This window comes from Malaclemys terrapin, chromosome 15, assembly GCF_027887155.1.
Source record: "Malaclemys terrapin pileata isolate rMalTer1 chromosome 15, rMalTer1.hap1, whole genome shotgun sequence".
Taxonomy (NCBI): domain Eukaryota; kingdom Metazoa; phylum Chordata; order Testudines; family Emydidae; genus Malaclemys; species Malaclemys terrapin.
In genome coordinates this window covers 19,196,317-19,223,426 of record NC_071519.1, presented here as the reverse complement: position 1 = coordinate 19,223,426, position 27,110 = coordinate 19,196,317, and the positions used below count along the sequence as shown (strand labels likewise).

At 46.5% G+C, this 27,110-nt stretch overlaps 1 protein-coding gene across 2 annotated transcripts; it reads left to right on the top strand.

Annotated features, from left to right (window-relative positions):
* The first annotated feature begins 1,034 nt into the window (after nucleotides 1-1,034).
* Nucleotides 1,035-26,594, top strand: STT3A (STT3 oligosaccharyltransferase complex catalytic subunit A). 2 transcript variants are annotated; one of them, XM_054005272.1, is made up of 19 exons: nucleotides 1,035-1,110; nucleotides 4,777-4,859; nucleotides 5,335-5,460; nucleotides 5,823-5,883; nucleotides 6,965-7,086; nucleotides 8,203-8,348; nucleotides 9,815-9,905; nucleotides 11,153-11,259; nucleotides 13,696-13,860; nucleotides 14,986-15,166; nucleotides 15,935-16,090; nucleotides 17,306-17,397; nucleotides 18,301-18,456; nucleotides 18,788-18,976; nucleotides 21,471-21,587; nucleotides 21,819-21,921; nucleotides 23,401-23,589; nucleotides 24,345-24,460; nucleotides 26,323-26,594. In XM_054005272.1, exons 3-19 carry the CDS (start codon nucleotides 5,373-5,375, stop codon nucleotides 26,359-26,361), a joined length of 2,118 nt encoding a protein of 705 aa, XP_053861247.1. In that variant the 5' UTR covers nucleotides 1,035-1,110; nucleotides 4,777-4,859; nucleotides 5,335-5,372; the 3' UTR covers nucleotides 26,362-26,594. The 2 variants fall into 2 exon arrangements, with proteins under 2 accessions (XP_053861247.1, XP_053861249.1); XM_054005274.1 differs by lacking the exon at nucleotides 1,035-1,110 and adding an exon at nucleotides 2,359-2,470.
* The last annotated feature ends 516 nt before the right edge of the window (nucleotides 26,595-27,110 follow it).

Here is a 27,110-nt window from a genome sequence, read left to right as displayed (position 1 = left end):
ATTTGATTCACGGGAAGCCTGAAGCAGGCAGGCAGCAGGCAAGCTGGGGCTGGGGGGGCACAGCCCAGTCCGGGCCCCCCCCCCCCGGTCCAGCAGCTCCCTCCAGCAGCCGGCCCAGGCAAGAGGCTCTGGCCCCAGTGTCTCCCGCCCGGCCTGGCTCAGGCCCTGGGGTGCTGGCCCCGGCCAAGCACCGCCGGCCCCAGTGGCTCCGGCCCCCGGCCGAGCACCGCTGGCCCCTCCCTCCCTATTTTCCCGGACATGTCCGGCTTTTTGGGATTCCCTCCTGGACGGGGATTTGAGGCCTGAAAATCCGGACGTATGGTAACCCTATACACACACCCCATCCCGGAGTCCCCTCCCACAACCAAATTCCCTCCCAGAGCCCACCACAGCCTGTCCTCCCCACTCTAGCCTGGAGCCCCCTTACCACTGGCCCCACCCCCGAGCCCTCACCCCACCCCAGTGAGAATGAGTGAGGCTGGGGGAGAGCGGGGGCGGGGGCAGGGTTTTCAGTTTTGTGGGATCAGAAAGTTGGGACAGCGGGGGGGGGGCGGGGAGTGAGCCCTGGGGCCCGCCGGGCACAGCGATCCCAGGCCGGGCCGGGCCGCCCGCATTGTGGGAGCTCTAGCGGGATAGATCACGTGGCTCCGGCCCCGACACGGGAAATTGTCCTAGGATACCGCCCCCTCCCGACCGCCACCACCAGGCCCCGCCTACCCAGCACCACTTCCGAATCCGGTCACGTGACCCCCTGTCCGCCGGCCCCTTCCGGGCGTCTCTCGCCTGGACCGACACGTCACTGCTCGCGCCTCAACCAAACTGCCCCACACTCCGGACCCCGCCCCTCCTCTCCCCTTTCCACCAGCCACAAATCACTCCTCGAGCGTCGGTCCCGCCCACCCCCGCGCTGAGTGACAGGCTCGGTATCCAGTCAGCTCAGGCGTAGCGGGTCGCATCCCCGCGGCGCGGTGAGGGACAGCGGTGTGTGCCAATGGCGTGTTCCCAGGAGCGAGGGGCGGGGAGGAGGAGCGAGCCGGGGGGGCGGCAGGCAGGGGTGGGTGCGCGGAGCAGATGGATGGCTGAGGGAGCGGGGCGGAGAGCAGCGCCCAGGTGAGGGGGCGAGGGCCCGGGCCGGCCTGCGGGGCATCCGCGTGGGCAGCGTCGGGTCCCCGGTGCGCGTGCCCGCGTTGGCGGGCTGAGAGGGGGGACCGGGGCGGGGGCTTGTCCTCACTTCCCCTGTCTGGCGTCTCCCCTTCGCTGTTGCGTCCTGGTCCCCCGCATCGTCCCGACCTCCGCCGCCCCCTTGGTAGATTCCCCCGCCAGGCTGCCCCCGCGGCTGGGGGGAGCTCCCCGCACACACCCGCCCAGCCCCGCCTTCAGAGCCCCCCGTTAACGCCCTCCTCGGCCACCAGGCCTCGACACCGCTGCGTGCCCCGGGACCACTGCCCGCCGGGCTGACCGTACCGGCCGCTTGTCTCGCGCTCTGAGTGTCAGGCCAGGGGCTCTTTGGGGCAGGGCCGGGCTCCTGTTTCGGTTTGTACAGCGCCTAGCACGAGGGGATCCCAGTCCGTGCCTGGGGCTCCTCTGCACTCCTGCAGCGCTCTAATGAATAACGGGCGGCGAGGGTGCATGCGGCAGTGGCTGGGTAGGAATTGCTGAGGGATAGTAGCCAAGTGGAACAGCTGAGTATGGGTGTAGCTCTGAACACGCTGTGGCCTGTGGCCACGTATCTTTTGTGGCAGCGAGTTCCATAGTCTAGGGCAGTGGTTCTCAAACTTTTTTTTTTTTTTTGCAGACCACTTGAAAATTGCTGAGGGTTTTGGCGGACCACTTAATTGATCTTTCCAAATGTTTGTACTGTTAGCTAACTATTGTAAACGATAGGTGCCTGGACCCTGGAGAAGATGCACATGTAATGTGAGGTGGTGGCCTGGGGGGGGCATAATGGGTAGGTGGGAGGGGGCTTAAAAAAATCTTAATCATTAATTTTGTTTGTTCTACAAGTAAAAGCACAGCACTCATATTTTAATATCAGTAGTCTTACCTTTCTAATGCAATGGATGTGCTCTCTCTCCCCCGCTGCAGCAGCCCCTGAGCTGGGGCGGGGAAGGAGGGCCATCTCTTCTTGGCTGCCGCAGCCCTGGAGCTGGGCAAAATCGCCTCTTTTTCTCTGGCCGCCGCAGCCCTGCACATCCCAAATTCCCCCCACCCCCTCTTCTCAACTCACTGCCCCCCCCCACCTACCCCTTATGCCCCCCAAGGCCAGCACCTCACGTTACATGTGCATCTTCTCCAGGGTCCAGGCACCTAATTAGTGGAGCCACGCCTACGCGGCTCCACTAATTAGATGGGTGGCCTTCAGTCTCTTGTGTGCGGCTGCCCAGGCACGCATCTTAGAGGGAACTATTCGCAGACCATCTGAATGGAGCTTCTGGTCCATGGACCACAGTTCGAGAACCTCTGGTCTAAGGTCAGCTCTCATGAAATTTCTGTCTCCTGCACTAAGGAGCCTTCCCCTGCAGTTTGATAGTTGCATAGCCCCAGTGACAGGGAATTGTTGTGAGAGGTCATGCTCAAGGTGTGGGGTACCAAGGGCCAGTCCCAAGGAGGGCTATTGGGCTAGAGACTTTGAACTGGACTGTTCAGTGGTGAGAAGTGCAGAGCATGGAGACCTCCGATGAGTGACTTATGATGCTAAGTTGATGGGCTGCTGTATTTTGTACCAGCTGGAGCTTTTTCAGGGCAATATGAATTACAATAATCAAACCCCAGAGGCCATGAATGACATTTATTATATTGATCACCACGAGGAGCTCTGTATCTGATAGAAGTGCAATCACCTGGCCAGTCATAGATGGAAGTGGGCACTTTTTTTACATCATGATCATTTGGGTGATCATGGAGGAGTTTAAAACGGACCCCAAGATTACTGACTGGCCTGCCCTCACTAGTAGGGGGAGTTGTAGAGGAGCCAAATTCCTTGAAGGACTTTCCCTTGTCCTACAAGCATCACCTTCATCTTGCCTGAGTTCAGCTTTAGGGAGATCCAGGTGCTGATTTTGGCTGGACATTGAGAGAGCTGGGAGATAGTGCTGCGTACATTTAACATAAAGAAGATGCAAAGCTGGGCATCATCTGTGTTCTGCTGGCACTTCCACCTGTGTTAGCTCTGTAGCTCTCCCAAAGGCATCATAGAGGTGTTGAATAATATGGGGCAGAAGATTGAGTCTTTGGGGATTGCAGGAGAGGGAACAGTTGCCTGTAATGACTCTCTGTTCAGTCTGAGAGGAAGGAGGGGATGTGATGTCTTGGTGGTATCAGTTCCACAGTTGTTCCATGACTCTGAGCCCTACCCTTTTGCTTATTCCTCTTACTGAGGGCAGTTACTGTACAGGAATTGCAGGTTGCCCCATCCTGATGACAAAATCATGGCTGGACAATGTTCCCAAGAGACAACTTTGTCAGTTAGTAGAGCGACCTGTGAGGCAGACTGACTGTCTGGATTCCAGATGGTGACACACACAGTAAATATGTCGGCAGCAACTCCAGCACCATATCCTTTGATACCCTGAAGTTCCTGGGGCTGCTGCCAAGCTCGGAGCTGGATTTTCTGTTATCTAGAGAGTCTCCAGAGCCAGTGCCAGATTCTCTTGCCCTAACACTCCATGGGCATTTGCATTCTGTTACCTTTGAGTAGAATAACAATGGTCTTCCTGTGTCCCCTGAAATTGGGGAAACTATTAAAAATTTAGGTTTCAGAAAATGGGCTATATTCATTACCACTACAAGCAGTTCTTTTTCTCTCCTGCTGATAATAGCTCACCTTAACTGATCACTCTCCTTATAGTGTGTATGGTAACACCCATTGTTTCATGTTCTGTGTGTGTGTGTATATATATCTATATCTATATCTTCCTACTTGTATTTCCACTGCATACATCCGAAGAAGTGGGCTGTAGCCCACGAAAGCTTATGCTCAAATAAATTTGTTGGTCTCTAAGGTGCCACAGGTACTCCTGTTCTTTTTATTAAAAATGTAGTATCAGTGATTCGGTCTTGGATAATATTTTTGGGCAAGTTTGTAACTTTTCTGATAGGTAAAGTAGATGTGTTTCTGCATGTATCTTTATTTTATTTGACAAATCCTAGGATTGTCAAGTCTGGTCTCCCCTGGCTTAATTTAAAGGCTCATTGGGTGTCTCAGACATATGGACATGGAGCTTTCTTTGTCTTTGAAGCGTTAGAGAATCTAAATCAATAACAAACAGAACTTATTTCCCAACTGTATTTGTTAAAGAGGTGTCAACAAAATCAGAGTCTTATGTATTCTGAATGAAAATCCCTTCTCTTTTTAATCAGGTTTCGCTTCCCTCTTGTCTGATATCACTCCTATTGGTTTTGTGTTTATGGAGTCTCTGGGCTTGTCAGGATTAGAAAAGTTTCATTGGTTCAACCAGATTGATTTTAAATTGATTCAAACTGGTGCAATTTTACTACCCTATTCTGGTCCACAGGAGAAAAGTCCTGAATTTCTAGTGTAAACAAATCATGGCGGGGGGAGGGGGGCCCCGGAGATTCTGTCAGGCTTTTTTCATGTATCAAATGGGAGTGAAAAAGGGCACAAACTCTGTGTGCTGTTTTGTTTGGGATTTCTTTGGCCTTTGCAGGTCACATTAAAAGATGAAGGGAGGATTTTAGGTCGGGGAATGCTTTTGAAGTATTACTTATTGCTAATTGCATATATAAGTTTACATTTACATGGCACTTTACACACAGAGAAACAGACACATCCTCTGCCCCAAAGAACTTGCAGTCTAAGGCAAGACAAACAGAAGACAAGACTGAGGACAACTGATCAGGTGAGGGGGTTATTGGTGAAGAGGGATTGCTTGAAGAGCTGCGTTTTAAAGATGAATTTGAGGGGGGGAAAAGGATATCTGGCAGGTGAGGGCAGGGAAAGTGTCCCAGCCCTAGGGGAGTATAGTAGAAGGCATGAAGCTGAAAGTGAAAGGAAGTGAGGAATGGCGAGGTAAGGGGAGAGGGACTGATCAGAGATCTAAGCAGGGCTGAGATTAGTGAGAAATTTGAATCAGATTCCATAAGAGACAGAAAGCCAGTGCAAGTATCCAGAGGGGGTGACATGGTCAGAATGACAGCGGGGGAGACTGCCTTTTGGGGCAGAAATGGAGAGCTTTGAGGCATGGGAATATTGAGCTGTTAATTCCTTATTTAGAGAGCTTCTGAATAAGCGTTGTAACAGGAATCCGAAATGCTGCTCTTGGGCTGTGGGCTGCCTTGCTCTTGATTCATCCCTTCTGACCTGTTCCCTTTCAGAAGTTCAAACGTCGCCCATCACAGCCTTTGATGTGAAAATGACCAAGTTAGGGTTTCTCCGCCTGTCCTATGAAAAACAGGACACGCTGCTCAAGCTTCTCATCCTGTCGATGGCAGCTGTGCTATGTAAGTCTGAGCCTTGATAATTGAATTATGAACATCCTCAAAAGGCAACTTCCAGAATGTTTCTAGTTCAGCTCCATGTTCTGCATTTCTTAGGGTAGCGGAACTCAGCTACTTTTAAAATAGCTTTGAAAAAACCTTTCCATTATTTTTAAAACATTGAAAATAACATCTTGCCACCCCAACTCCCTAAAGGGGTCAGTTTGAGCCAGTCCTGGATATCAGGCCAAACGCACCTTCTCCGATGACGCCACCACTTTTCACGGGTTTTAAGCTTTCATCTAACAAAGACCTTGAGCTAAATCAAGTTTCCCTTGCTGTGTGAATGCTGTTCATTGATTCTCCCTTCTGCCTGTGTATTGCAGCTTTCTCCACTAGACTCTTCTCTGTGTTAAGATTTGAAAGTGTCATCCATGAATTTGACCCGTAAGTATCCTCTTTGTGTCTTGTGGGCTCCGGTCAGTCTTTTTCCTTGTGAGAATGCAGAGATGGTGCTGTGTTTGTCAGGGTCACGTTACCCTTCTGCAGGGTCATGCATGAGGGTGCTGAGCAAATTGCTCTGCAGTAAAGATGGGGGATTGAAAAGGTACCCTTCATCACAGGCCTTTAGATTCCCCTCCCCAAAAAGCTGGCACTCCCCCTGTTGCCAATGATTCTTGCTGGAGAGTGGAGCTGGCTTAGATGGAGTTAACTTGAACAGGTTCCCTGGTAGCTTTGGTATCCGTATGTTGCTGCCAGTGCATGCCCTCTGGACCTGGTAGGGATGAATGCAGGACTCGCCCCAAAAGTACAAGTACAATAAAATATGCTTAAGTAGCAAAGCTCTGAGTGCCCCTTGCAGGTTTGAGCTCATATTGGTTAATCTACTGGAATTTGTGGTCACCTTTGAAACTAGTAGAAGTACCCAAGGGAGGCGGGTAGGGCACCTTCGCTACAGAGGTGCAGGGTGGTTTAGCGAAGCTGGAGTAAAGTTTTGTACAGTTTTGTGACATGCTTGCTGGGAGGATGGGGGATCGGATTGGCTCTGCAAGCGGTCTCTTCTGGCCCTGCTTTTACTGAGGCTGTCTCAGTAAAAACACAATGCAACTATCTTGCAAAATGTTAAACAGCCCAGATATGCAGAGATCTGAGCTGCATTCTTTCTCTCTTCAGAAAATATATTGCCAACTCTTGTAGCTTTGTATTCGGTATCTTTAGTCGTGAATATCTACATCTGGAGAGAGGTGCAGCTGATCACATCGATACCTGCTAAAACTCAGAATGCATAGTAAAGAAATGGCCAGAGCTCCTTGTATCTAATACTCTGTGCTTTTGCACACGAATCGCCTAAGGATTTTATTTCAAGACTGTATACTGCTGAGCACTTGGGCTGGCACTCACGTGTCGTAAGTGGTGGCACTTCCTCATGCATTGATTAGTTAAAGGCTGAGATTGGAACCTGAGGAGCAGTAAACAGCATTTCCCATGTCCACGCTGCAGACACACTCAACATTTCATGATATTGCAGGTATTTTAACTACCGCACGACCCGCTTCCTGGCAGAGGAGGGCTTCTATAAATTCCACAACTGGTTCGATGACAGAGCCTGGTATCCCTTGGGGAGGATCATTGGTGGAACCATTTACCCAGGTAAAGCCAGGGTGTTTCTTTTTCACTAAACCCCACTTTAAGGTACAAGAAGTTCAGATGGTGCAGATTCCAAGCCCTTATCTTGGTTCAAGAGACTTATCCCTTAATCTTGTCTCTCCTGTTCCCTAGCTCAGAGATTTTTGTGGCAGGGCAATCAAACTTGATTTTTCTCTCTCATTTTACATCAGTATCATGAAACATTAGACTTGTTCTTACTGGTTGCGTAGCTGAAATGGTACCTAAGAAGTAATTTTGGATAAACAAATGACTAGTAATATGGTAGCCCATTGGGCTAGCATCTGATTATGGTAGTTCAGATAGTCCTTGCTGGGACTTAGGGATTCTTCATCTAAGATAATGTGATTGGAGCTGCACATGCCTGTGTCTTTCTTTCCCCCCCCACCCTCCTCTCTTGGTTTGGATTTTGGACAGTAGTTGGCTGGCGTGAATTATACTGTTGATTGTACTTGTACTGTGGTACCTGATTAATACAGAGGTGGAATTCTCTGAGCTCACACATGATCTGGGCCTTCACAATTCTAATACAGCCCTGAGATAAGACTCCACTTAAATGTAGTCCAGTTTTGTCCTGCATGGTTGCACATTGCTGCAGGGTCTCCAAAGGTAGAACATAGTTCAAAGCTGCTGTCTGGTTTACTCAAGGCCAGCTGGGGGAGGAAGACTGCACTTCATCCCATGTTCAGAGCCCAGTTAAGACAGGTGCCAGATGTCTTTTAAAGGGTCTGGAGTATTTTGATGGCTGTTCCTTTAAATCTGACCAGCATCCTCTTGGATCAGAGGCACTGGCCAGACATCCCCTGTTTGATATCCTCTCCCCACCAAACCCCTAATTTTAGGAAGGTTTGGAGGTCCCTGAGACCTTCAGATAATACAGTGTTAAGGGCAATATAAGTACCTAGATGTTCATAACGTACGTAAGCATTTAAACTAATTCCTTTAATTTGATAGTGTCCCTCTAAGCTCTCTTTACAGCAACTAAATTATCCCTTATCTTAAAACAGCATCTCAGTTGCCTTCTGTGGTAAATGAAGTATAGCTCATGTATTGCTGGTGAATCAATGACCCCTTGCTAACAAGATTGTCTCTGTCACTCAGGTTTGATGATCACATCAGCAGCGATTTACCATGTTCTGCACTTCTTCCACATTACCATTGACATCCGAAATGTTTGTGTATTCCTGGCTCCCCTCTTCTCTTCCTTCACCACCATAGTAACTTATCACCTCACCAAAGAACTCAAGGTAAAGAGTAGATCTGTGCATAACTGCTGAGTTTTGTAGCTTTGAGTAGGGGGCATGAGATTTGCTCTCTGGTGTACCTGTATGACAGAGCAGAAGCACTGAGAATTGCGGTGAGAGCTGAGATTATGGTCCTTAATACTTCTGTTACTTTGTTGTCTATTGATTATTTGCTGGTTGAGAGCCAGATTCATCAGGTAGTTCAGTTTATTCATCTGGCCATGAAAATCCCTCAAACTATTTGTGAGGCCTGTATATTCTTGACTGGGCTTTTTATTGACTCCTACCCAATGGGATCTTTTCCAGGCTCTATTTCGTTTTGCACTGACCTCTGAGTGCTTGGCCCTGACTGGCTTTGATGGGGAGGCCAGCGGCATAGCAACCATGTTGGGGTCTTATAGACTAGGAAGAAATAGCAGCTCTCCCATTCTGTCATGTTTAGGGCCTGTGTCTCACGCATTGCTCTGTGAGTGCTACAAATCCCACCGGGGATTTGTAAATAGCAATAGTTGGCCTAGGTTTCCAGCTTGAGTCCTGTTTCCTTGCTCCTTGTTATGTTAAATATGGTAGGGAGAATGGGAGTAGGAGGGGTTGGGGCTTAAATATATTGCCTCAGCTTGACCCAAAGGCAGCTCTCTGAGTTGAGTCAGGATCTCTACTTGTTTGAGGCATCTGGGCCACAGTTTATTTTGTGCCCTTTAAAATTCTCTGCTGGCTGGAGATGCCTTTTGAATGACGTGCAAGGCCTCCAAAGCCACCGCCCTGTCATGTTCACCTGCACGAGCAATGCAGTTCAGTCCCAAGAACCTGGTTTTTATTTTCCCACCAGAGCTGCTTTGCACAGTGATAGTGCAAAGTCATTCATGTTTGCTTACTTCTGCCCACTGGCTTTTAAAAAGGTGTTTGAGCTGGAGAGGGTGACCTTGGCATTGCAGCTTGGGCTACTGCCCATCTCTTCCACTTCCCAAACATCCTTCCTCATTCGGTCTCATATGTTCGTGTTTCCCATGCCAGCCAGCCCAGCTGGGAGTTTCAACCTTACTGTCAGCATTTTGTAGCCATAATGAAGGTTTCAGGATCCTGTTTAGATACAGCTCTGTGAGTTCCTTCTGCCAGCTTTCTGCCAGGGTGGTACATGCAGTAATCAGGTTTGACTCTCTCTGGTCTGTGTTTCAGTCTCTGTACTGATCCCCCTCTAGCAGACAAGACCCCCTCTAATGGGCCCCAAAGGGGATCCTCCTCCAGCTCTCCTCAGCTGAAGGCAGGCTCTGACACAGGTCTCGGAGGGAGAGGGGTATGGCGAATCTTCTCTAGGGCCCCTGGGGCTGGGAGAAGTGATTAATTTACCAAGTCACTAAGCAGGAACTCTGCCTTGGATTAGTTTGCTTTTGCCAGCCATGCTTGTTTGTAAATCTCTCTTTAAAGACTGAAGTTGAATCTCTTTCTCTCTGACCATATGTGGTTCCCAGGATGCAGGGGCAGGTCTCCTAGCCGCTGCCATGATTGCCGTGGTGCCTGGTTACATCTCTCGTTCTGTGGCTGGCTCCTATGACAACGAAGGTGAGATCAGTGGGACTCCAAAACGGGGTTCTGTAGAGACAGAAAGTAACCCCTAAAGAACCACTATGTGCTGAAAACTGACTGTAAAAATAGCATAGTGGGATTCTTCCTGTATTCGCTCCCAGAGACACACAACCGGGTCATTCCTAATCAATAATGATCCACCAGACAAAATCTTCACTGCATTGAGATGTGGCTTTCCTCCTGCCTATCCAGCATGTTTTGCCTGTCCGGTCGAGGCAGCTGACCTCTCAGGACCGAAAGCATCTTTTCTCTTTTGTACAGAAATGAGCATGCTAATCATACTCTAATAGGAATATCATCCGTTTCAAGTCACCAAGTGATTCTACCAGCTCCATAAACTCTTGCCGTGTTTTTTCTGCCTCTTACCTCACTGCCAGTAACAACAATTCTGCAACTGAGATGGAGACAAGTTTGCTCTTGTTTACCTAAGAATAGAATCCAGCTTGCTCTTCTGTAGCCGTATTGGTACTGCTGGGGCTACCAAGAATCATCTTGTCAGTAAAGTTAGCAGATGTGACTTGGAAACGCACCAGAAGCAAATGTGTAGAGTCAGAAGGGACCATTTTTACCTTTTTTAAACCTTAAACAGCGCTTTAAATTGTAATTTAGTTTACATTTAAATTCACATATGGGGTAGATGTTTCTTCCGGGGGCCCAAGGCAACATAGACAGTGACATGTTAAGTTGTCTGTGTAGCAGACAGTCATTTTGTAGGCCTCTACTCTTTGGGATAAGGATTTCTGGCGTTCCCTCTGTGAAAGGTGCACACAGCTTGTAATATATTGAAATCTAGGTAGGCGCTGCCACTGCATATGTGGTTCCCAAACCAGTGGGGGTTGTCAGGAGCTGGACTGCGTGTGCTATGCCCTGGTCCCATTGCTGAACTTTGAGGGAAGGACATTTTGACATGGGGCAGTAACTTTCATAGGAGATCCCATTGCCAGTGATTACTACTACTATTACTACTGCGAGGCAATTTTGTCTCCTTGGACAACACGGTGGACCTAGGGTCAGGTTTACCAAGGTTTTTAGGTGCCTAAAGATGCAGATGTTGTCTAGTGAGATTTACAAAAGCGCCCAAGCAAGTTGGGCACCTAATCCCCATTGAATTAAAGGGCTTGTCCTTTTTGCCACGGTGAGGTTGTCCTGGGCCCTTCAGGGCAGACGTTTGTTTTTGTGTCCATAGTCTTTCCAGGCTGATTTCTGTACATTATTTTGCTCAGGTATTGCAATATTCTGTATGTTGCTAACTTACTACATGTGGATCAAAGCAGTGAAGACTGGCTCCATCTACTGGGCAGCCATGTGTGCCCTTGCCTACTTCTACATGGTAAGTGTCTGTTTTTCCTCATAATGTTGAGGAATCTCCAACAATCCAGTGACCACTTGAGATGTGGGAGTTGACCAGAAGTAACCAAAATAGAGCCTGGGTGTCAAATGTGCCCTGCAGCTGTCTTTGGCCTGGGCTACACTAGCGGGGTGGTTCGAACTAAGATACGCAACACAGCTACGCTATTCGCTTAGCTGAAGTCGGAGTATCTTAGTTCGACTTACCTGACCGTCCTCACGGCGGCGAGTCGACTGCCGCGGCTCCCCCGTCGACTCTGCTTACTCCTCCTGCCGAGGTGGAGTACGGGCGTCGATTCGCGGATTGATTTATTGTGTCCAGACGACACGCGATAAATCGATTCCCCGATACATCGAACACTATCCGGTGGGTAATATAGACGTACCCTTTGTCTCTGTTTCAGCATGCAGTCTTCCATCCTGTGTTCCTTGGTGATTCCTATATGCAGGGTGTATCCTCCCTGCGGCGCGCCTGGGTATTGAAGTTGAGGATGGCTGCATTTTGTATCATTTTATGCCAGTTACATGTGTCTGCCTAGTTCCTACCAGATTGCTAATGGGGCCAATGGTTGGGAGCCCTTGAATTGACTCCCGGCTGATTGAGCTTTATTAACCATTGAATCTTTCTATTATAGGGGGTGCTGTTGCAGAGTCCAGGTGTCAAAGGCCTTGTCCTCACTAGGAGAAAAGGTGTATTTTTAACACACTAGCTGATCAAAGTAAAGCCTAGGGTTTCCATTGACAGACTGACATGTTAAAACTACAACTTGCCTTGCCTACACTAGGATTTTAACCTGTGTTGGCCTTCACCTCTTTTCCCAGTGTAGACACAGTCAAAGCAAATAATAAGCAGAGCTGCCTAGCATGCTGGCTGGTGTCCCAGGACTCCAGAGCAGCCCAGCAGAGAGAGACTGTTAGCAACTCCAGTGTAAAGAGAATTGATCTGAGGCGATGATTTCAAAGCCAGTAGGACATATTTCCCCCCTCCCGTGGAACAGTCATCCTGATCTGTTGAAAAGAAGTGAGGGGCAAAGCTTTCACTCCTCCTGTTTCCTGTGTAGTGGGTTTCATTTTGTCCAGTAATCTTAAGCCTGCCTGGATGCTGTCATTAAGACCCAGTGGTCGCTGTATATTTTCAGATGCTATCTTCTGTCGCTTTTTCTTTATTTGGCTTTTTTGAATGGAGCAAGCAGGGTCAATGCTCCATTCAGCTTTTATGAATACTGTATCAGATTAACTGCTAATGATTCTCAGTGTTACATGCCATGTTGTTTGTGCATAGTGGTAGCATTGGAGAGTCTGGGTAAGCGTCACCTAAGACTATATTCATAATACAGCAGATAATGCATGATCTGAGATGAGCCATCCTGAAATTCTTCCATTTGGCTACAAAAATAATTAGATTTCTCCTTCTTTGGGTGCATTTTCCTGTCAGGTCAGTGCTGGAGAGCTCATTTAAACTATCAGAGAAAAGGCAGATGTTTAAAGAGGAGTCACTTCTTTAAAAGGAAAGATGTTTGGAATTGGGGCAGCACCATGACCTTTACATGTTCTCTTCCCTCTAGTGGGATGTGCTTAATGTACAGTCAATAACATTTGCCCAAACCTGCTAAGAGAAACCGTGAACTAAGTGTTAGAAAAGCCAAAGAGGGACATTAACTCTGCATTGTTTGAAGTCATCACAAGAAGGCTGCAATATATGGACAATGTTCATTCTGAAGCACGTTTTGAATTGGTAACTGTTTGAAAACCACTGGAGTGTGATCCGGAGTCTCACTTGTGTGGCATTGGTTATTATGAGAAATTCCAGTTTTCACTTGGGTTTTGATGGGAATTTGTTACCTTTTAAAGGGAATTTTGAAAGTGTTAGTTTGCTTAAGAATCAGACCACTCCTGAGTGAAAATGGTCCTGTTTTTGAGCAAAAGCCCATGATACTTTGTGGGTATGTTGTCAGATTGGACCAGTTATCCTATGTGGCCTACGTGGCACATGAGGGTAGCTGCAGTCTGTCTTACACAAACTATGAGCATACCACGCATATCTGTGAAGTTGGCAAGCGTGGTCCTGTATTGGATAGAATTTGAATGCCCTGTAGTGAAAGATGCACAGCTCAGCTTAGATTGTCTTCCTTAATATATTTTACTTAAATATTGATGGTATTTGATCTGCAGCATGTTTGTTGCTTCCCTGAGTGCACAGTCTTTCGTCCACTCTGCAGTTACTTTTCCCAGTCGCATTAGCCATGATTTGTATAAAAGGGAGAATGGCTTTTCCGCATTGTAGTACTCTGGGCCCAGTTGTCTCCCTGTCAAAAGGAGTAAGGGAATGGGAGATGGCCTGTAGAATATTAACCTCTTTTCCATCCCCACAGTGCAACTTGTTCTGAGCATAGAACTGTTCTTTTCTCTTCTTACCCAGGTCTCCTCGTGGGGTGGCTACGTGTTTCTGATTAACCTGATCCCCCTGCATGTCCTTGTGCTGATGCTGACAGGACGCTTCTCCCACAGGATCTATGTGGCCTACTGCACAGTGTACTGCTTAGGAACCATCTTGTCTATGCAGATTTCCTTTGTTGGCTTCCAGGTAAGGGAATCAAATGAAGCAATGAGATGGAGTATGGTCTAGTGGTTAGAGGAGGGGAACTACAGGTTGATGTTTGAGTTCTGTTCCTGGCTTTGCCACTAACTTACTGTGTAACCTTAGGGGAGATGCTTCACCTTTCTGTCCCTCAGTTCATCTGTAACAGAGAGATAAGACTGAATTTCCTCCCAGAAGTGTGCAGGGCTTCATGAACTTTGGTAAAGCTCTTTGCACTGTTCCTCAGAGGGCTGCAGGCTGTTATCAGTGCTAGCAAATATCCTGACCTGCTGTATTCTGGATATTTTAAATTATTATAAAATAGCTATAAGTTTCAAATCACTTGGGTTTGCCTGTTCTTAAAACCACTTGGTCTTCACGGACTTGCTCAATACCATTGTGATTAAGGTCATTGTTTCTTATTATGGGTTATACTAGTCCTAGTGCTAATTATGGAAGGTCGGGTTGTCCAGTGGGGGATGGACTCTACTTCCAGCTCTGCCATACTGACTTTCTGGGGCCTTGGGCAAGTCACTTAACCTCGCTGTGCCTCTGTTTCCAGCTCTGTGAAATGGGGAGAATGCTGCTTTACAGCTTTTGTAAAATGTTACATGTTAACAACTTAGCCCTGCGCAAGGTTGTAAGGCTGGGTGACTTCTACAGCAGTAGGCTGGTCCTAGATTATTCACTGCATCTTTGTTGTTGCCTTTTATTAAAATACCCTTATTTTCTCATAAATGAATGAGCCAGCTGAAACCGGCTCTAGCTTCAGTTACATGGTCTTTCTGGGCTCCTGCTTAAATACTCAGGAGACTTTATCTGAGCCACTGCCATATGCTAAATGTTATGGTATCAGTTCAGGTCAGCATCTTTGTTTTAACAAGTTCTTGGGGAGAGAATATATGGAAAAAGGGATTGGTATGATCAGGGCTCTCATTGTGGCTCTTGGATTTAATTTTCCTTGTGGCTTCCTAAGAGCTTTAATTTGTGTAAGAAAGTGGCTTCTCCTGGCACCCTCTGCAGAGAGAGGAAGGCTTCATGTGACTCAGTGAGAACGTTGCTGGAGAGCACATTTGAAATGTCTCTGTTGTCGTTCTTCTCCGCATCTGATCCCATTCTTTCTCCTCACAGCCTGTCCTGTCATCTGAGCACATGGCTGCCTTGGGGGTCTTTGGCCTGTGTCAGATCCATGCCTTTGTGGATTACCTGCGCAGCAAGCTGAACCCCCAGCAATTTGAAATTCTCTTCAGAAGCGTGATCTCCCTTGTTGGATTTGTTCTTCTCACGATAGGAGCCGTGCTGATGCTGACAGGTAGATTGAGATATGTGATGAAAGCTGTGCTGGTGGTGGTGACGGAACACATGAATTTTCTGCTTCACTTCCCTGGTATTGCTTTGAAAAGTGGCCTAGTGGTTAATTTCAATTCATTCCTTTAATGAAACAGGAAAGAACTCTTACCTTGGCTGAGAAATTGTACTAACTTTTGTACCAAATTCTGCATGCAAAGTGTAGCTCTACTCCGAAATGTAGAAATAGCTCCTTCTTCCTCAAACCTGATCCCCTGTATGTTCAGAGTCATAATCTTCTTACGTTATTCACTAAAAGCATGTTTTTAGTATTTTTGTTAGCCCAGCAGAGCTAGCACAACTCCGGGAGCTGGAGCTGGGCTATATTCTGGTTCACGCATCATCAATAGAACAGTTGACTCATCTCTAGCGATACTCTGTATGGTTGGTGATAGAAGTGTCAGAAAGGACTCTCAGATCCCACACTGAGTTTGCTGAGCTTGACTTGGAATCTGAACAGATTTGATCTGGCGTCAAGGAGAGACTATTAAAAATGGCACGGTGGACCTCCATGCTGAGAGTGCCTTTCAGAGGAGAGCTGCACTTTACAGCTATTTTAAAACCTAGTAATTCTGAGGAGTAATACATTCAATATATTAATAGTGTTGCGTGTGATCAATATTTGTGAGATAAAATTACAGTTCTACGTATTCGTCCTCTGTGGGAGTACTTTTTGGTGTAAACTGACTCATGACTCCAGTACATAAATGTGGATTTCTCTCCTCTCTGCCAGGGAAAATCTCACCTTGGACTGGCCGTTTCTACTCTCTGCTGGATCCTTCCTATGCAAAGAATAACATTCCCATCATTGCTTCAGTCTCTGAGCACCAGCCCACCACTTGGTCCTCCTATTACTTTGACCTGCAGCTTCTGGTTTTCATGTTCCCAGGTGAGTTCAGTGCATTTATTTATGGAATATGCTCAAACCAATCATCTTCAGATGAAGAAAAAATTGCTGCAGAAATGACAGGACCCTGCCCACACCAATTGGGCAAAAGCCCTAGAATGGAGAAGTCTTATACCAAAAGCTAAAAACCTTCTCCTACAGAAGATCAGTAGGTGCATTGCAATGTCCACCTGGTTAGGACTATATTTTTAGGGCCATTTAAAACCTTCAGCTAGTGCACCATGGAGCTGCCCCCGACTTAGCATTGTCAGCCATGTGGTTCATAGTACATCCACTCTGAAACCTGCGCTTTTACTTCTGGAAACATTTCAGAGTGTTGACCTTATGGCCTGGCCTATGTGGCTTGGGTCCCAACTGCCAAGAAAGAGCATTGTCTAGCAGACAGAACACGGGAATGGGAGTTAGGACTTCTGGGATCTGTTGCCATCTCTGCTACTGTGTGACCCTGAGCAAGTCATTCCATTCTCTGTAAAATGGGATGATAATGCTTAACTGGCTTGTTAAATACTTTGAGATCTATGGATGGAAAGCTATAGACACAATAAGCTCTAGGTATTATTACCACTGGAGAGACAGCCTATCCCCACCATGAACTGTTGTCACTGCTGACGTTACCCGAGGGGCCTTTGCACTCAGTCTTTAGACTTGAGCATTTGGGGTTAATTGGTGCTAATATTTTGAATTACACCTAGATATGAATAAGAAGCCAGTGCAGTCTGCAGAGCATTGGTTAGTGAGGGTACTACAGCCTAGTATGCTTCATACACAAAAACCCACTAAATCAGCGGAAGCATTCATTACTGTGCCAATAAAATGTCCTGCTCATTGTGTCTTAATGCTGTAGCACACCACATGCTCATGGGTCTCCTTGTTATGCACAGTAAGCCCAGCATTTGCTCAGTCTTCTAACCCTCATCCCCATGTTGACAGACTAATTCATCACAAGGCAGCCTTACAATACCTGACCAGCGCTGCCCCATCCCTGCTGTTAATGCATTATAGCCTTGCATTCCCCTTGGACAGTCTAATGCTGCATGTAGCTGATTTCATTGTTGGCATCAGGTGATGCATTCTAAGATCAGGTGATTCATAACATTCTGCTTTGGTCCTGCACCTGTTTAATACAATGTATTTTAACTCTTGGCCTGGAAGGAAATTGCCAAGTTGGCTACTGACCTGTCTCTCCCTCTCTTACAGTCGGTCTGTATTACTGTTTCAGTAATCTGTCGGATGCCCGCATTTTTATCATCATGTACGGCGTGACCAGCATGTATTTCTCTGCAGTCATGGTGAGAGCTGCTGCGTGCTGAGGATTGAATGTGCGAAGTCACGGGGTTGACCATCCTGGGGATGGAAAAATGGGTAGAAAGAGGAAATGGGTAAAGTGGAGAACTAGGATGGTTCCTAGTCAGTCTGCTACTGACTCACTAGTGGCCTTAGAGTAATTTCTCCTCCCTGTGTCTGAACTTTCTCAATTGTCAAATCGGGCTAATGTTACTTACTCACAGAGTTGGCTGAAACAATCATGACATTTTTCTGTTTTTCAATCACACATGGTTGTGAGGTTTTGTTAGGGAATGCAGCCTTGCGAGATTTTGGAAGTGGCAATGAAATATCATTAGTCTCTCTATTACCATCGCTGTGGGTGAGTAGATTTTTGGGAGGGATTAGTGAATGTTCTTTCTAGTTTTACATAGCTGAGTTGTAAAGCCCATCGAGCCCCCCTGGTGGTAGGCTCTGGGTTTCATTATTAAAGCTGAGTGACTGATTGTGAGCCTAGTAGCTTAGGATTTTGCTGTAGCACATTGTGCCCCAGGTGAGAATTGACCTCTGTGCATGGAAGCATCCATTAATTCTTGGTTACAGTACAACACTATTAGAGGTTCTAGAAGTGATGTTAAATTAAGATCCCTCCTGCACATGGCTGGTGGCCATCACAGAGAAATTCAAAGACCCCATGGCACTAGACACCATGGTAACACCGGTGTGTTCACCATAATGACTGCCCACCAGAAAACAGTCTTATGTCCCAGGCTCGGATGGTTAGTGCGAAGTACAGAATGGCTCTTTGCCTGTACAGTCATTGCATCGGTGGGGAGGAGTTATACGCACCTACAGTCTGTATTTCATTTCTGTGCTCACTGTGCATTTTGCTAGGAGCTCATCGTTTTGTGTCCTGCTGTCTTCAACAGGTGCGTCTCATGCTGGTTCTGGCCCCAGTTATGTGCATTCTGTCCGGCATTGGGGTTTCTCAGGTGCTCTCCACTTACATGAAGAACCTGGATATCAGCCGACCAGACAAGAAAACCAAAAAGCAACAGGACTCTACCTACCCTATTAAAAACGAAGTGGGTTTTCATGCATGATTATAATCCAGGCTTCAAGGGGAAGCCATGTGGGGACTGATTTGGGGGAAGTGCCCCAAACCTCTATGGGGGAATGTAATTAAAGGAGGTGGGGGAAGGAGATTGTGGGGGAGTGACATGGGGATGGTCTCTAGCCCTCCTCTTGAGTAGCGCAGAGAGATCAGTGGGAGAGTCTCTTGTCTAAGCATAGACCAGTCAGCGCTTGTGATCCCTGCACTTGGGTTGAGCACAGCTCTGTGATATGAGGTTGAGTTCTCTTTCAAAATGCGTGAACCTTCTGACATGCTTTTGATACTGTCTGTTGCTTCCCTAGGTTGCCAGTGGCATGATCCTGGTCATGGCTTTCTTCTTGATCACTTACACTTTTCATTCGACTTGGGTAACCAGTGAGGCTTACTCCTCCCCCTCCATAGTGCTATCTGCTCGTGGGGGAGATGGCAGTAGGATCATCTTTGATGACTTCAGAGAGGCGTATTACTGGCTGCGTCACAATACGCCAGAGGTAAACTGCCTCAGGGGCTCTGCACAAACAAAGTGATCTTAGGGCTTGGTTTCAGGTGGAGCAGGGAGACTTGAATCCTGACATCTTACAGGGCTATTGCACCTTCTGTCACTGGGGAGACAATGGCAACAATTTGGGCTAAAATGCCAGAATATTTGGCTAAATTAGATTCATTCCTAGTAAGGCTCAAAGAGGAGGCACTGATCAGGTTTATTATTTAAATGTGCTAAATCAAAACTGCAAACAGAATTAATTCTGTTTCTGATGAGCAGGGTTTTATGTTTATTTTCTCTACTGTTGTACCTGTCCATGGTGCACAACCACAGTCTGGACTCCTGGGTTCTAATTCCCCATGGCATGTGACGATGAGAGGTGACTTATCCAATATGTGCCTCAACTATTTCATCCATAAAATGGAGATAATAGTTGCATAGCTCCCTTCTAGGAGAGTGAAGAGGCCTAACTAATTAATTATTGTTTGTAAAGGGCTCTGATAGCCTGGTATGAAAGGCACTACATGAGTGAATATTATTACACTGAGGGTAAGCATGGGGTTACATTTTTAACCCATCCCTAGGTCCCAAGCTTCCTGGCAGGGGCCACAAGGCTCTATTTGCAAGATACTAATAATCAGCACGATGGCATCACACACTAATGGAAAACTGTGGAAATGTAAGTTAGCTGCTTTTCGAGTGTGTCTGTACAGGAAGGACCCTGATGGAATGCCTTTCATCACTTGCAGAATGACTTGCCTTTACGCTGTTAATTTCTTGGGGAAGTGAAGGTTCTTTGCCATACTGTCTGTTGCACATCAGCTGGTTTGTTTTCTGTAGAGTTGCCTGTGGCACACGGATCTACTGTTCACGAGCGCTGGGCTGCTGGCCTAGACTTGTGGGAAGCAAACAGCTTTGACACATTTGTTTCGTTTGTGGGAGGTTATGAAAGTGTAGGTCAGTTGTTGCTCTAACTAACGTTACCATTATGTCCCTTTGGACTGGCACTGGGGAGTACAGCTCACCTCTGCAGAGGGATTGCCTATGAGCATGAACCTCCAAGTTCCAAACACCTCGGGAATGGGAATTGTTCGTAACTCTGAAATGTTTAACTCTGAACAAAACATTATGGTGGTTCTTTCAAAAGTTTTCAACAGAGCATTGACTTAATATAGCTTTGAAACTTTACTGTGCAGAAGAAAAATGCTGCTCTTAACCATCTTAATGTAAATGAAACAAGCACAGAAACAGTTTCCTTACGTTGTCAAATCTTTTTTAACTTTCCCTTTATATTTTTAGTAGTTTAACACTGTACTATATTTGCTTCCCTCCCACCCCCTCTACTGCTTCCTGATTGCATATTTTTGGTTCCACCTGGGGTGTGTGGTTGACCGGTCAGTTCATAATTCTGGTGTTCTTAACTCTGAGATTCTACTGTGTGTCTCTGTCTTGGTCTCCTGAGACCCAATGTGTCATTTTAAATTTAAAACTGTCCAGTGCAGTGGGTAGTTCTGTCACACATAACATAGGTTCAGAAATTATCTCAGTCCCTGGGTCTCTGGAGCAATTGGTTGTATTGCAAGACTGTTTGTCACCAGAAGGTAACATGTTAGTGACTCACTCTACAACTAATGCATGGAGCAGTTCCTGTATTCGACCCATCTAGTCACGCAAATCAACCGTTTTAGATGGTTACAGCATAAGGCAGTTTGATCCTGCCTATGTAGTCTAGAACAAACTGCATCACAACTCCACATTCTAGCGTTATAGTCTGGATCTTTGCACAGCTGTAACACACTCTAATGTGGTTGTAATACACCTTGGTTCAGTCTGTGAGCAAGAATGCTGTCCACTGACATGGTCAGTTTGGCTGTGTAGATATGCCTTTGGCCGCAGATTTTAGACTCAAAGGAAGAGACAAAATGGCAAGGTGGGGGTTCCTCTGGATACATCCTTAGCTAGAGGTGATCTGTATGTTGAAATTGTTGAGGGGAATATTGGCAGGCACAGCATCTTTGAGCCCCTTCTCCATTTTAACCAAGCCTTGCTCGGCAGCTTTCAATGAATTCCCTGTTGCAGACTTGCCCTCTGTGTATTTTGTAGCTGGGAAATGAAATAGCAGACGGTTCTTTTCCAGATGTCTTTATTTGCAGAGGTGGCCCAGTTTGCTGCAGAGCTCAGCTGTTTGAGCAAGCTTTTAACACCTTCCCCTCCCCCTGCTTTGTCTCTGAACCTTTGGTATACGTGGCTCTGTGGCTGCCCAACTTTTTTCCATCACAAACTAGTTCAACTTCAGTGAACTCTGTAGTGCCCTATAATGTTTATTCCTAAGCGACCCTAGAGCCAAAGGACTCTGGGAACCCGACACAAATGTTTAAGCTTGTCAGGGCAGATCACTCAGGCCTGCGACTGAAGTGTGTTGTAGTGGGAATAGGACCGCGCCCTTTCTGAATGTTGGTTGAAAGCAGGTGACTAATTGGTTCTTTTGTGTTTGAATGCAGGATGCTAAGGTCATGTCCTGGTGGGACTATGGGTATCAGATAACAGCCATGGCAAATCGGACGATTCTTGTAGACAATAACACCTGGAATAACACACACATCTCCCGCGTTGGTCAGGTAGGTGCAGTGACTCCTTGAACGCAGGACCTCTCTTCTTAGTGTACCAGAAAAACCTTCCATGGATGAAGATTAATTCTTTTTGGGTCCTGCACTGAAGGTGCAGGTTCTAGCTCTCGTTTGAGTGACCCATGCTCTTATTTAATGATGGAGATGATTCCATGATGCAGCTTGTACTCGCACTGTGGATTTCATAGCTATTGCTTGATTCTGGCTTTGTTTTTCTCCAAGGCAATGGCATCCACCGAAGAGAAGGCCTATGAGATTATGAGGGAGCTGGATGTCAGTTATGTGCTGGTAATATTTGGAGGCCTCACTGGATATTCCTCAGATGGTAACATATATCACTCTAAAACCCTTTTCTTACAGCTCTGCAGTGCAAACTCCTGCATGCTAACTCATCCCTCTAGCCCAATTGCTCACACTCCCTTCTTGCATGAATAACCCTTGTTTCTGTGCTGTGATGCTCCCATCTCCTGCCTGCACAATGCACACTAGCAGCTGCTGCACTGAGTGACCACTGAAGAGCTGGCTGGAGCTACTGCAGTGCTGAGTATACTCTGCACAAGGAACAGGGGAAGGACAGACCTGGCCCCTGGTTACTCTTAAATTGGAAGGGGTGGTGGTTGTTTTTTGTAATCTAACGTAAATTAATCCCAATACACAGACTAGAATGGACAGGTAGGCTGGAGGTTCTGCTGGGCTTCTGGGATGGATAATCAGTGTAGGGATGAGCAGGTGCGTGGCAAGGCCAGAATGCTGGTGAAAGCCTGGATTTGTTTGTACAATACTGTGTGATCAAAGGGTGTCTAGAGGGCTGGCTAATCGAATTGGATGGTATCTTCTGAGCCTTCGGGCTGCCTATTAGAGAAACACAAAACCAATTCTCTGCCAGGAACAAGAACAATCCTGCAATTCAATTGTAAATACCCTCTGGAACTTACAATAGTGCATTATGCAGCAATTTCACAAAGAATTTACGTTACTGTGAGACTTATTATAGAGGGGGAGGGATAGCTCAGTGGTTTGAGCATTGGCCTGCCAAACCCAGGGTTGTGAGTTCAATCCTTGAGGGGGCCACTTGGGGATCTGGGGCAAAATCAGTACTTGGTCCTGCTAGTGAAGGAAGGGGGCTGGATTTGATGACCTTTCGGGGTTCCTTACAGTTCTATGAGATAGGTATATCTCCATGTATTATAGGTAGTGTTTAAGTGCCTCATGATCACTGATGTGGTGTGCATGTTTGAGGGAAGGATGCAGTTTGGGTAGCAGGTGGAGCATGTTCTGTGTTCCTGGGCAAAGTCACTTACTCTCTCTGCCTTCATTTCCCTATCAGTAAACTGGAGATAATTCCCTACCTCCCAGTGGGTTTTGAGGTTTAATGAGCTCATGTTAACACTTGAGAAGAACTTAAATGGCACCTTTTACCTATTTGCTCACTAAGCCCCTAGCCTGGATGATTAGGGGAGCTTACAGAGTTCAAAGCAGCTTTATCTACCTTCAGCTTTCTTCACTCAGATCCACTTATACAGTTTCAGCCTGAAGTGAGGCTCTCCAGGAGGTCCAGCTGCTACTGATATTTCTGAATGTAGGGATTGAGGGCACCTGCCTTTCAGCTTTGTGCCTCCAGATGGGCATTTGTCTCAATAACCTCATGCCCTGTGTGTGGTCCTTCACATGGGTCACCTAACTGGTTGAGGCCTGAAGTCTGAAAGGTGACCCTGCTGAGTGCCATGTTTAGCTGCTTTGACTGCTTGCTTGAAGTACGTGTGATGTGTAAAATACTTTGATCTTTCTCTCCTACCTCCTTTAGATATAAACAAGTTTCTGTGGATGGTGCGAATTGGTGGAAGCACAGACACCGGGAAGCACATAAAGGAGCACGATTACTACACGCCGACAGGAGAGTTCCGTGTGGATAGGGAAGGTTCCCCTGTGTTGCTCAACTGCCTTATGTATAAGATGTGCTACTACCGCTTCGGGCAGGTCTACACAGAAGCCAGTATGTACTAATGGTCCTTACGTTGGTATTGCAGAAGAGCATCAGGAATACTGTCTAGGTGTTAGAGCAGGGAACATGGGTACCCAGACACTGAGGTTCTGTTCCCAACTCTGATGCTAACTTGCTGTGTGAACTTGAGCAAGTCCTTCCTTTTTCTATCTCTTCTCTGTAAATGGAGAGGATGTTGCCCTACCTCCTGGAGGTGAGGAAAGAGGGCTTCTATTGGCAGGGCTGTCATTCCAGCACCGCACAGCAGTGCAAAGTTCTATTTTGGAATATAAAATGCATTGCCAGGCTCTGGGCTTTCTTTGAAGGCATTGGTAGCTCCAAGCCTGCTGTGCTGATGTTGGCACATGACTGCCTTTCATGAGAACATCTTGATACCTGACATCAAAAAGTTAAGGATGCATTTGGAAAGGAATGCAAAAAATAACATCCACCTTGTTTCCCTGCTCTGGCTTGCCCCGAGGAGGCTTGTACTGCAGCCCTTTAGAACATAAAGAGATGAAAATCCGACTTTAAATAGGGGGCACAGACTGTTGGAACTCACAGTATGCTGTACATTCAGAATGGAGTCATCTGGGAAAGAGAAGAGCCTGGCCAGCTCCAGGTTTGGAATGCATTGTCTGCCCACTGGGTTTTGAGAAGCCTTGGGAAAGGATTTTCATTTGGGTTGGAAGGACCTGTATTTTTATTTCTGCCAGAAATGTGCACTCTGAAGCCGTTGGTCATTTTTCCCCATCCCTTCTTTCTAGAGCGCCCCCCAGGTTATGACAGAGTGAGAAACGCTGAGATTGGAAACAAAGACTTTGAACTCGATGTGCTGGAGGAGGCATATACCACAGAGCACTGGCTAGTCCGAATATACAAAGTAAGCAGGCAGTGGGTTCTATGGTCCCTCTACAGGGGAGCAGGGGAAAACTGGGAACAGTCTGGGTATCTGGGGTTTGCCTGTGCTGGGATATGACCCCGACTGACAGTCTTTTTGGAAGTGAGACTTTGGGAATTTTTTTTCTTTTAAACAAAGGATGGAGTCCAGCTTTCTAGGCAAGTTTAGGCTACTCATATGAGCTACAAGTCCTGGGAAGCTGCCAGGAATGCCGTAATAATTGGACTGCTAAATTTAGAAAGGAGTTAAGCTTTAAACTTTCCTTTGGGGTTCTTTGTTTCTTTAGTTGGCACTTCCTATATTGTTACACAGGAAATGCCCCATTTTGATTAGGATTCTTGAACATTCCTTGCATGCCCAAACAAGTGTCAGAGAGGATGTATTTTGTCAGCTGTGCTGCAGCGGAATTGAGAGGGGTAGGCCACCAGATGGCCGTGAAGATGAAGCTGCATAGACTAGATCACAGGTCTTATTTCTGCTATACTAAAGTAAACAATGAATGCAGAGAGTGGCACAGGTCTTTAGTTCCCCTGTACTGGTGCCATTTGTTTGGTCTTCATATGTGATCACATCATACCTTCCCTGAAACGGCAAATACCATTTTTGCCCTTTCCATTAAAATATTCAAAGGCAGCATGGCTCACAAGTAGAAGTGGGTTTTATTCCCGCTTCTGCCACAGATTTGCTCTGTGACCTTGGACAAGTCTGTTCACCTCTGTGCATCCACTTCTCTGTCTGTAAAATGGGGTTGATGATGATAGTAAGTCCATCAATGGCTATTAGCCAAGATGGTCAGGAATGCAGCCCCATGCTCCGGGTGTCCCTAAACCTCTAGCTAAGAGGAAATGGGACTGGACAACAGGGGATGGGATCACTCTGAAGCATTTGGCGTCGGCCACTGGCAGAAGACTGGATACTGGGCTAGGTGGACCATTGGTCTGATCTAGAGGGGTCTTTCTTAGGTTCTTATCTTAGTTACCAAGAGCTGTCAAAATCCACATATGGCTCCTATCACCATGGTACCTAGGCACTATAGAAGTATAAAGTGGTATTCTGTTAAACTGTGTTTGAAAGTGGATTATATCTGGATAGTAATATGCAGACAGCAGTCTAAAGAATTTGGGCTGACCGTTTTATTAAACTTTAAACACTGAAATTTAAAACTATCCTGTGGCTACTTCCAATGGACCATGTATGTGGAATATAACATTACAGACAAGTGAAATGATCCTAGAACAGGGGTCGGCAACCTTTCAGAAGCGGTGTGCCGAGTCTTCATTTATTCACTCTAATTTAAGGTTTTGTGTGCCAGTAATACATTTTAACGTTTTTAGAAGATCTTTCTATAAGACTATAATATATAACTAAACTATTGTTGTATGTAAAGTAAATAAGGTTTTTAAAAATGTTTAATAAACTTCATTTAAAATTAAATTAAAATGCAGAGCCCCTGGAGCGGTTGCCAGGACGCAGGCAGTGTGAGTGCCACTGAAAATCAGCTTGCGTGCCGCCTTCGGCACGCGTGCCATAGGTTGCCTACCCCTGTCCTAGAAGCAGTTGCTTCTCCCCTCACTTAGTTGGATAGCTTGTGAAAGGTAGGGAAACAGTATAAGTGAAATGACTTGCCCTTTTGGTGTTTAGAAGTGCATGAGCTCCGAACTGCAAAGTACTTATGAACAGGAGTAAAAAGAATGTAACTTTGAACGTTAAGTTGCCAATACAAAGTGGACAAATCAGTACTAATTTATGATTTCCTCTATACATGTGCTGGGATCAATATAGTATAGTAGTTCTCTGTGTTAGTGGAACTATAGAATGCTGCAAAGATTATTTGTGTCTTGTAGGTAAAGGACTTGGATAATCGTGGATTGTCAAGAACATAAATTTGCCTTCAGCTTTAACGCAAACAGCACTGACCGAGCCTTTGCCTGTGAAGCAGAATTTTTTTTTATACAGTTTGTAAGTGCAGACAGGAGTTGGATTTAACTGCCCATGAAGTCCCGTCCTCATGCGTTCAGTCTGTCTTCGATGGAATGATTTTTTATAAATATGAACCGGTTACCAAATCAGAAATAATGGCTTTATGGTGGGTTGATTAAAGGGAGAATGAAAAAAAGTGTGTTTCTTTTTTCCCCTTCCACTGATGGTACCAGATGCAGCAATCCAGAGATCCACGCTTCTCCTGATAAACAGGAAAGTCATCTTGGCCTCTCTCTGTCAACACTCAGCAGTCCTTGTCCATTTAGAATTTCAGATCAAATCTGTGAAACCTCTCCTCCTACCCAAACACGCAGTAAACTTCCTTGTGGTTTCCTATACTGGAGGGCACTGAATATAGTGCCGAATATAAGATGGCAGCACCTGCTCCCCTGACATATAAAACCAAGCCTCTCCCTGCCAGCCTGTATCTTCTGCAGCCTGTATCGTTCTAGGCAGCCTCTAGCTGCGTGAGCCACCTTGTTCCAGACTTCCCTCTCATGCATCAGTGGCATGGTTCAGTGTTAACAGCCTCTACCTGAACCCTCCAGTTTGCTTTCTCCTGGCAAGGTCAGTCCATACACCTCATTAGCAATGGAAAAAAGACTGAGCTGCATCACCCAAAAGGTGATTGACATTTTGAGTAAAAAGCTAG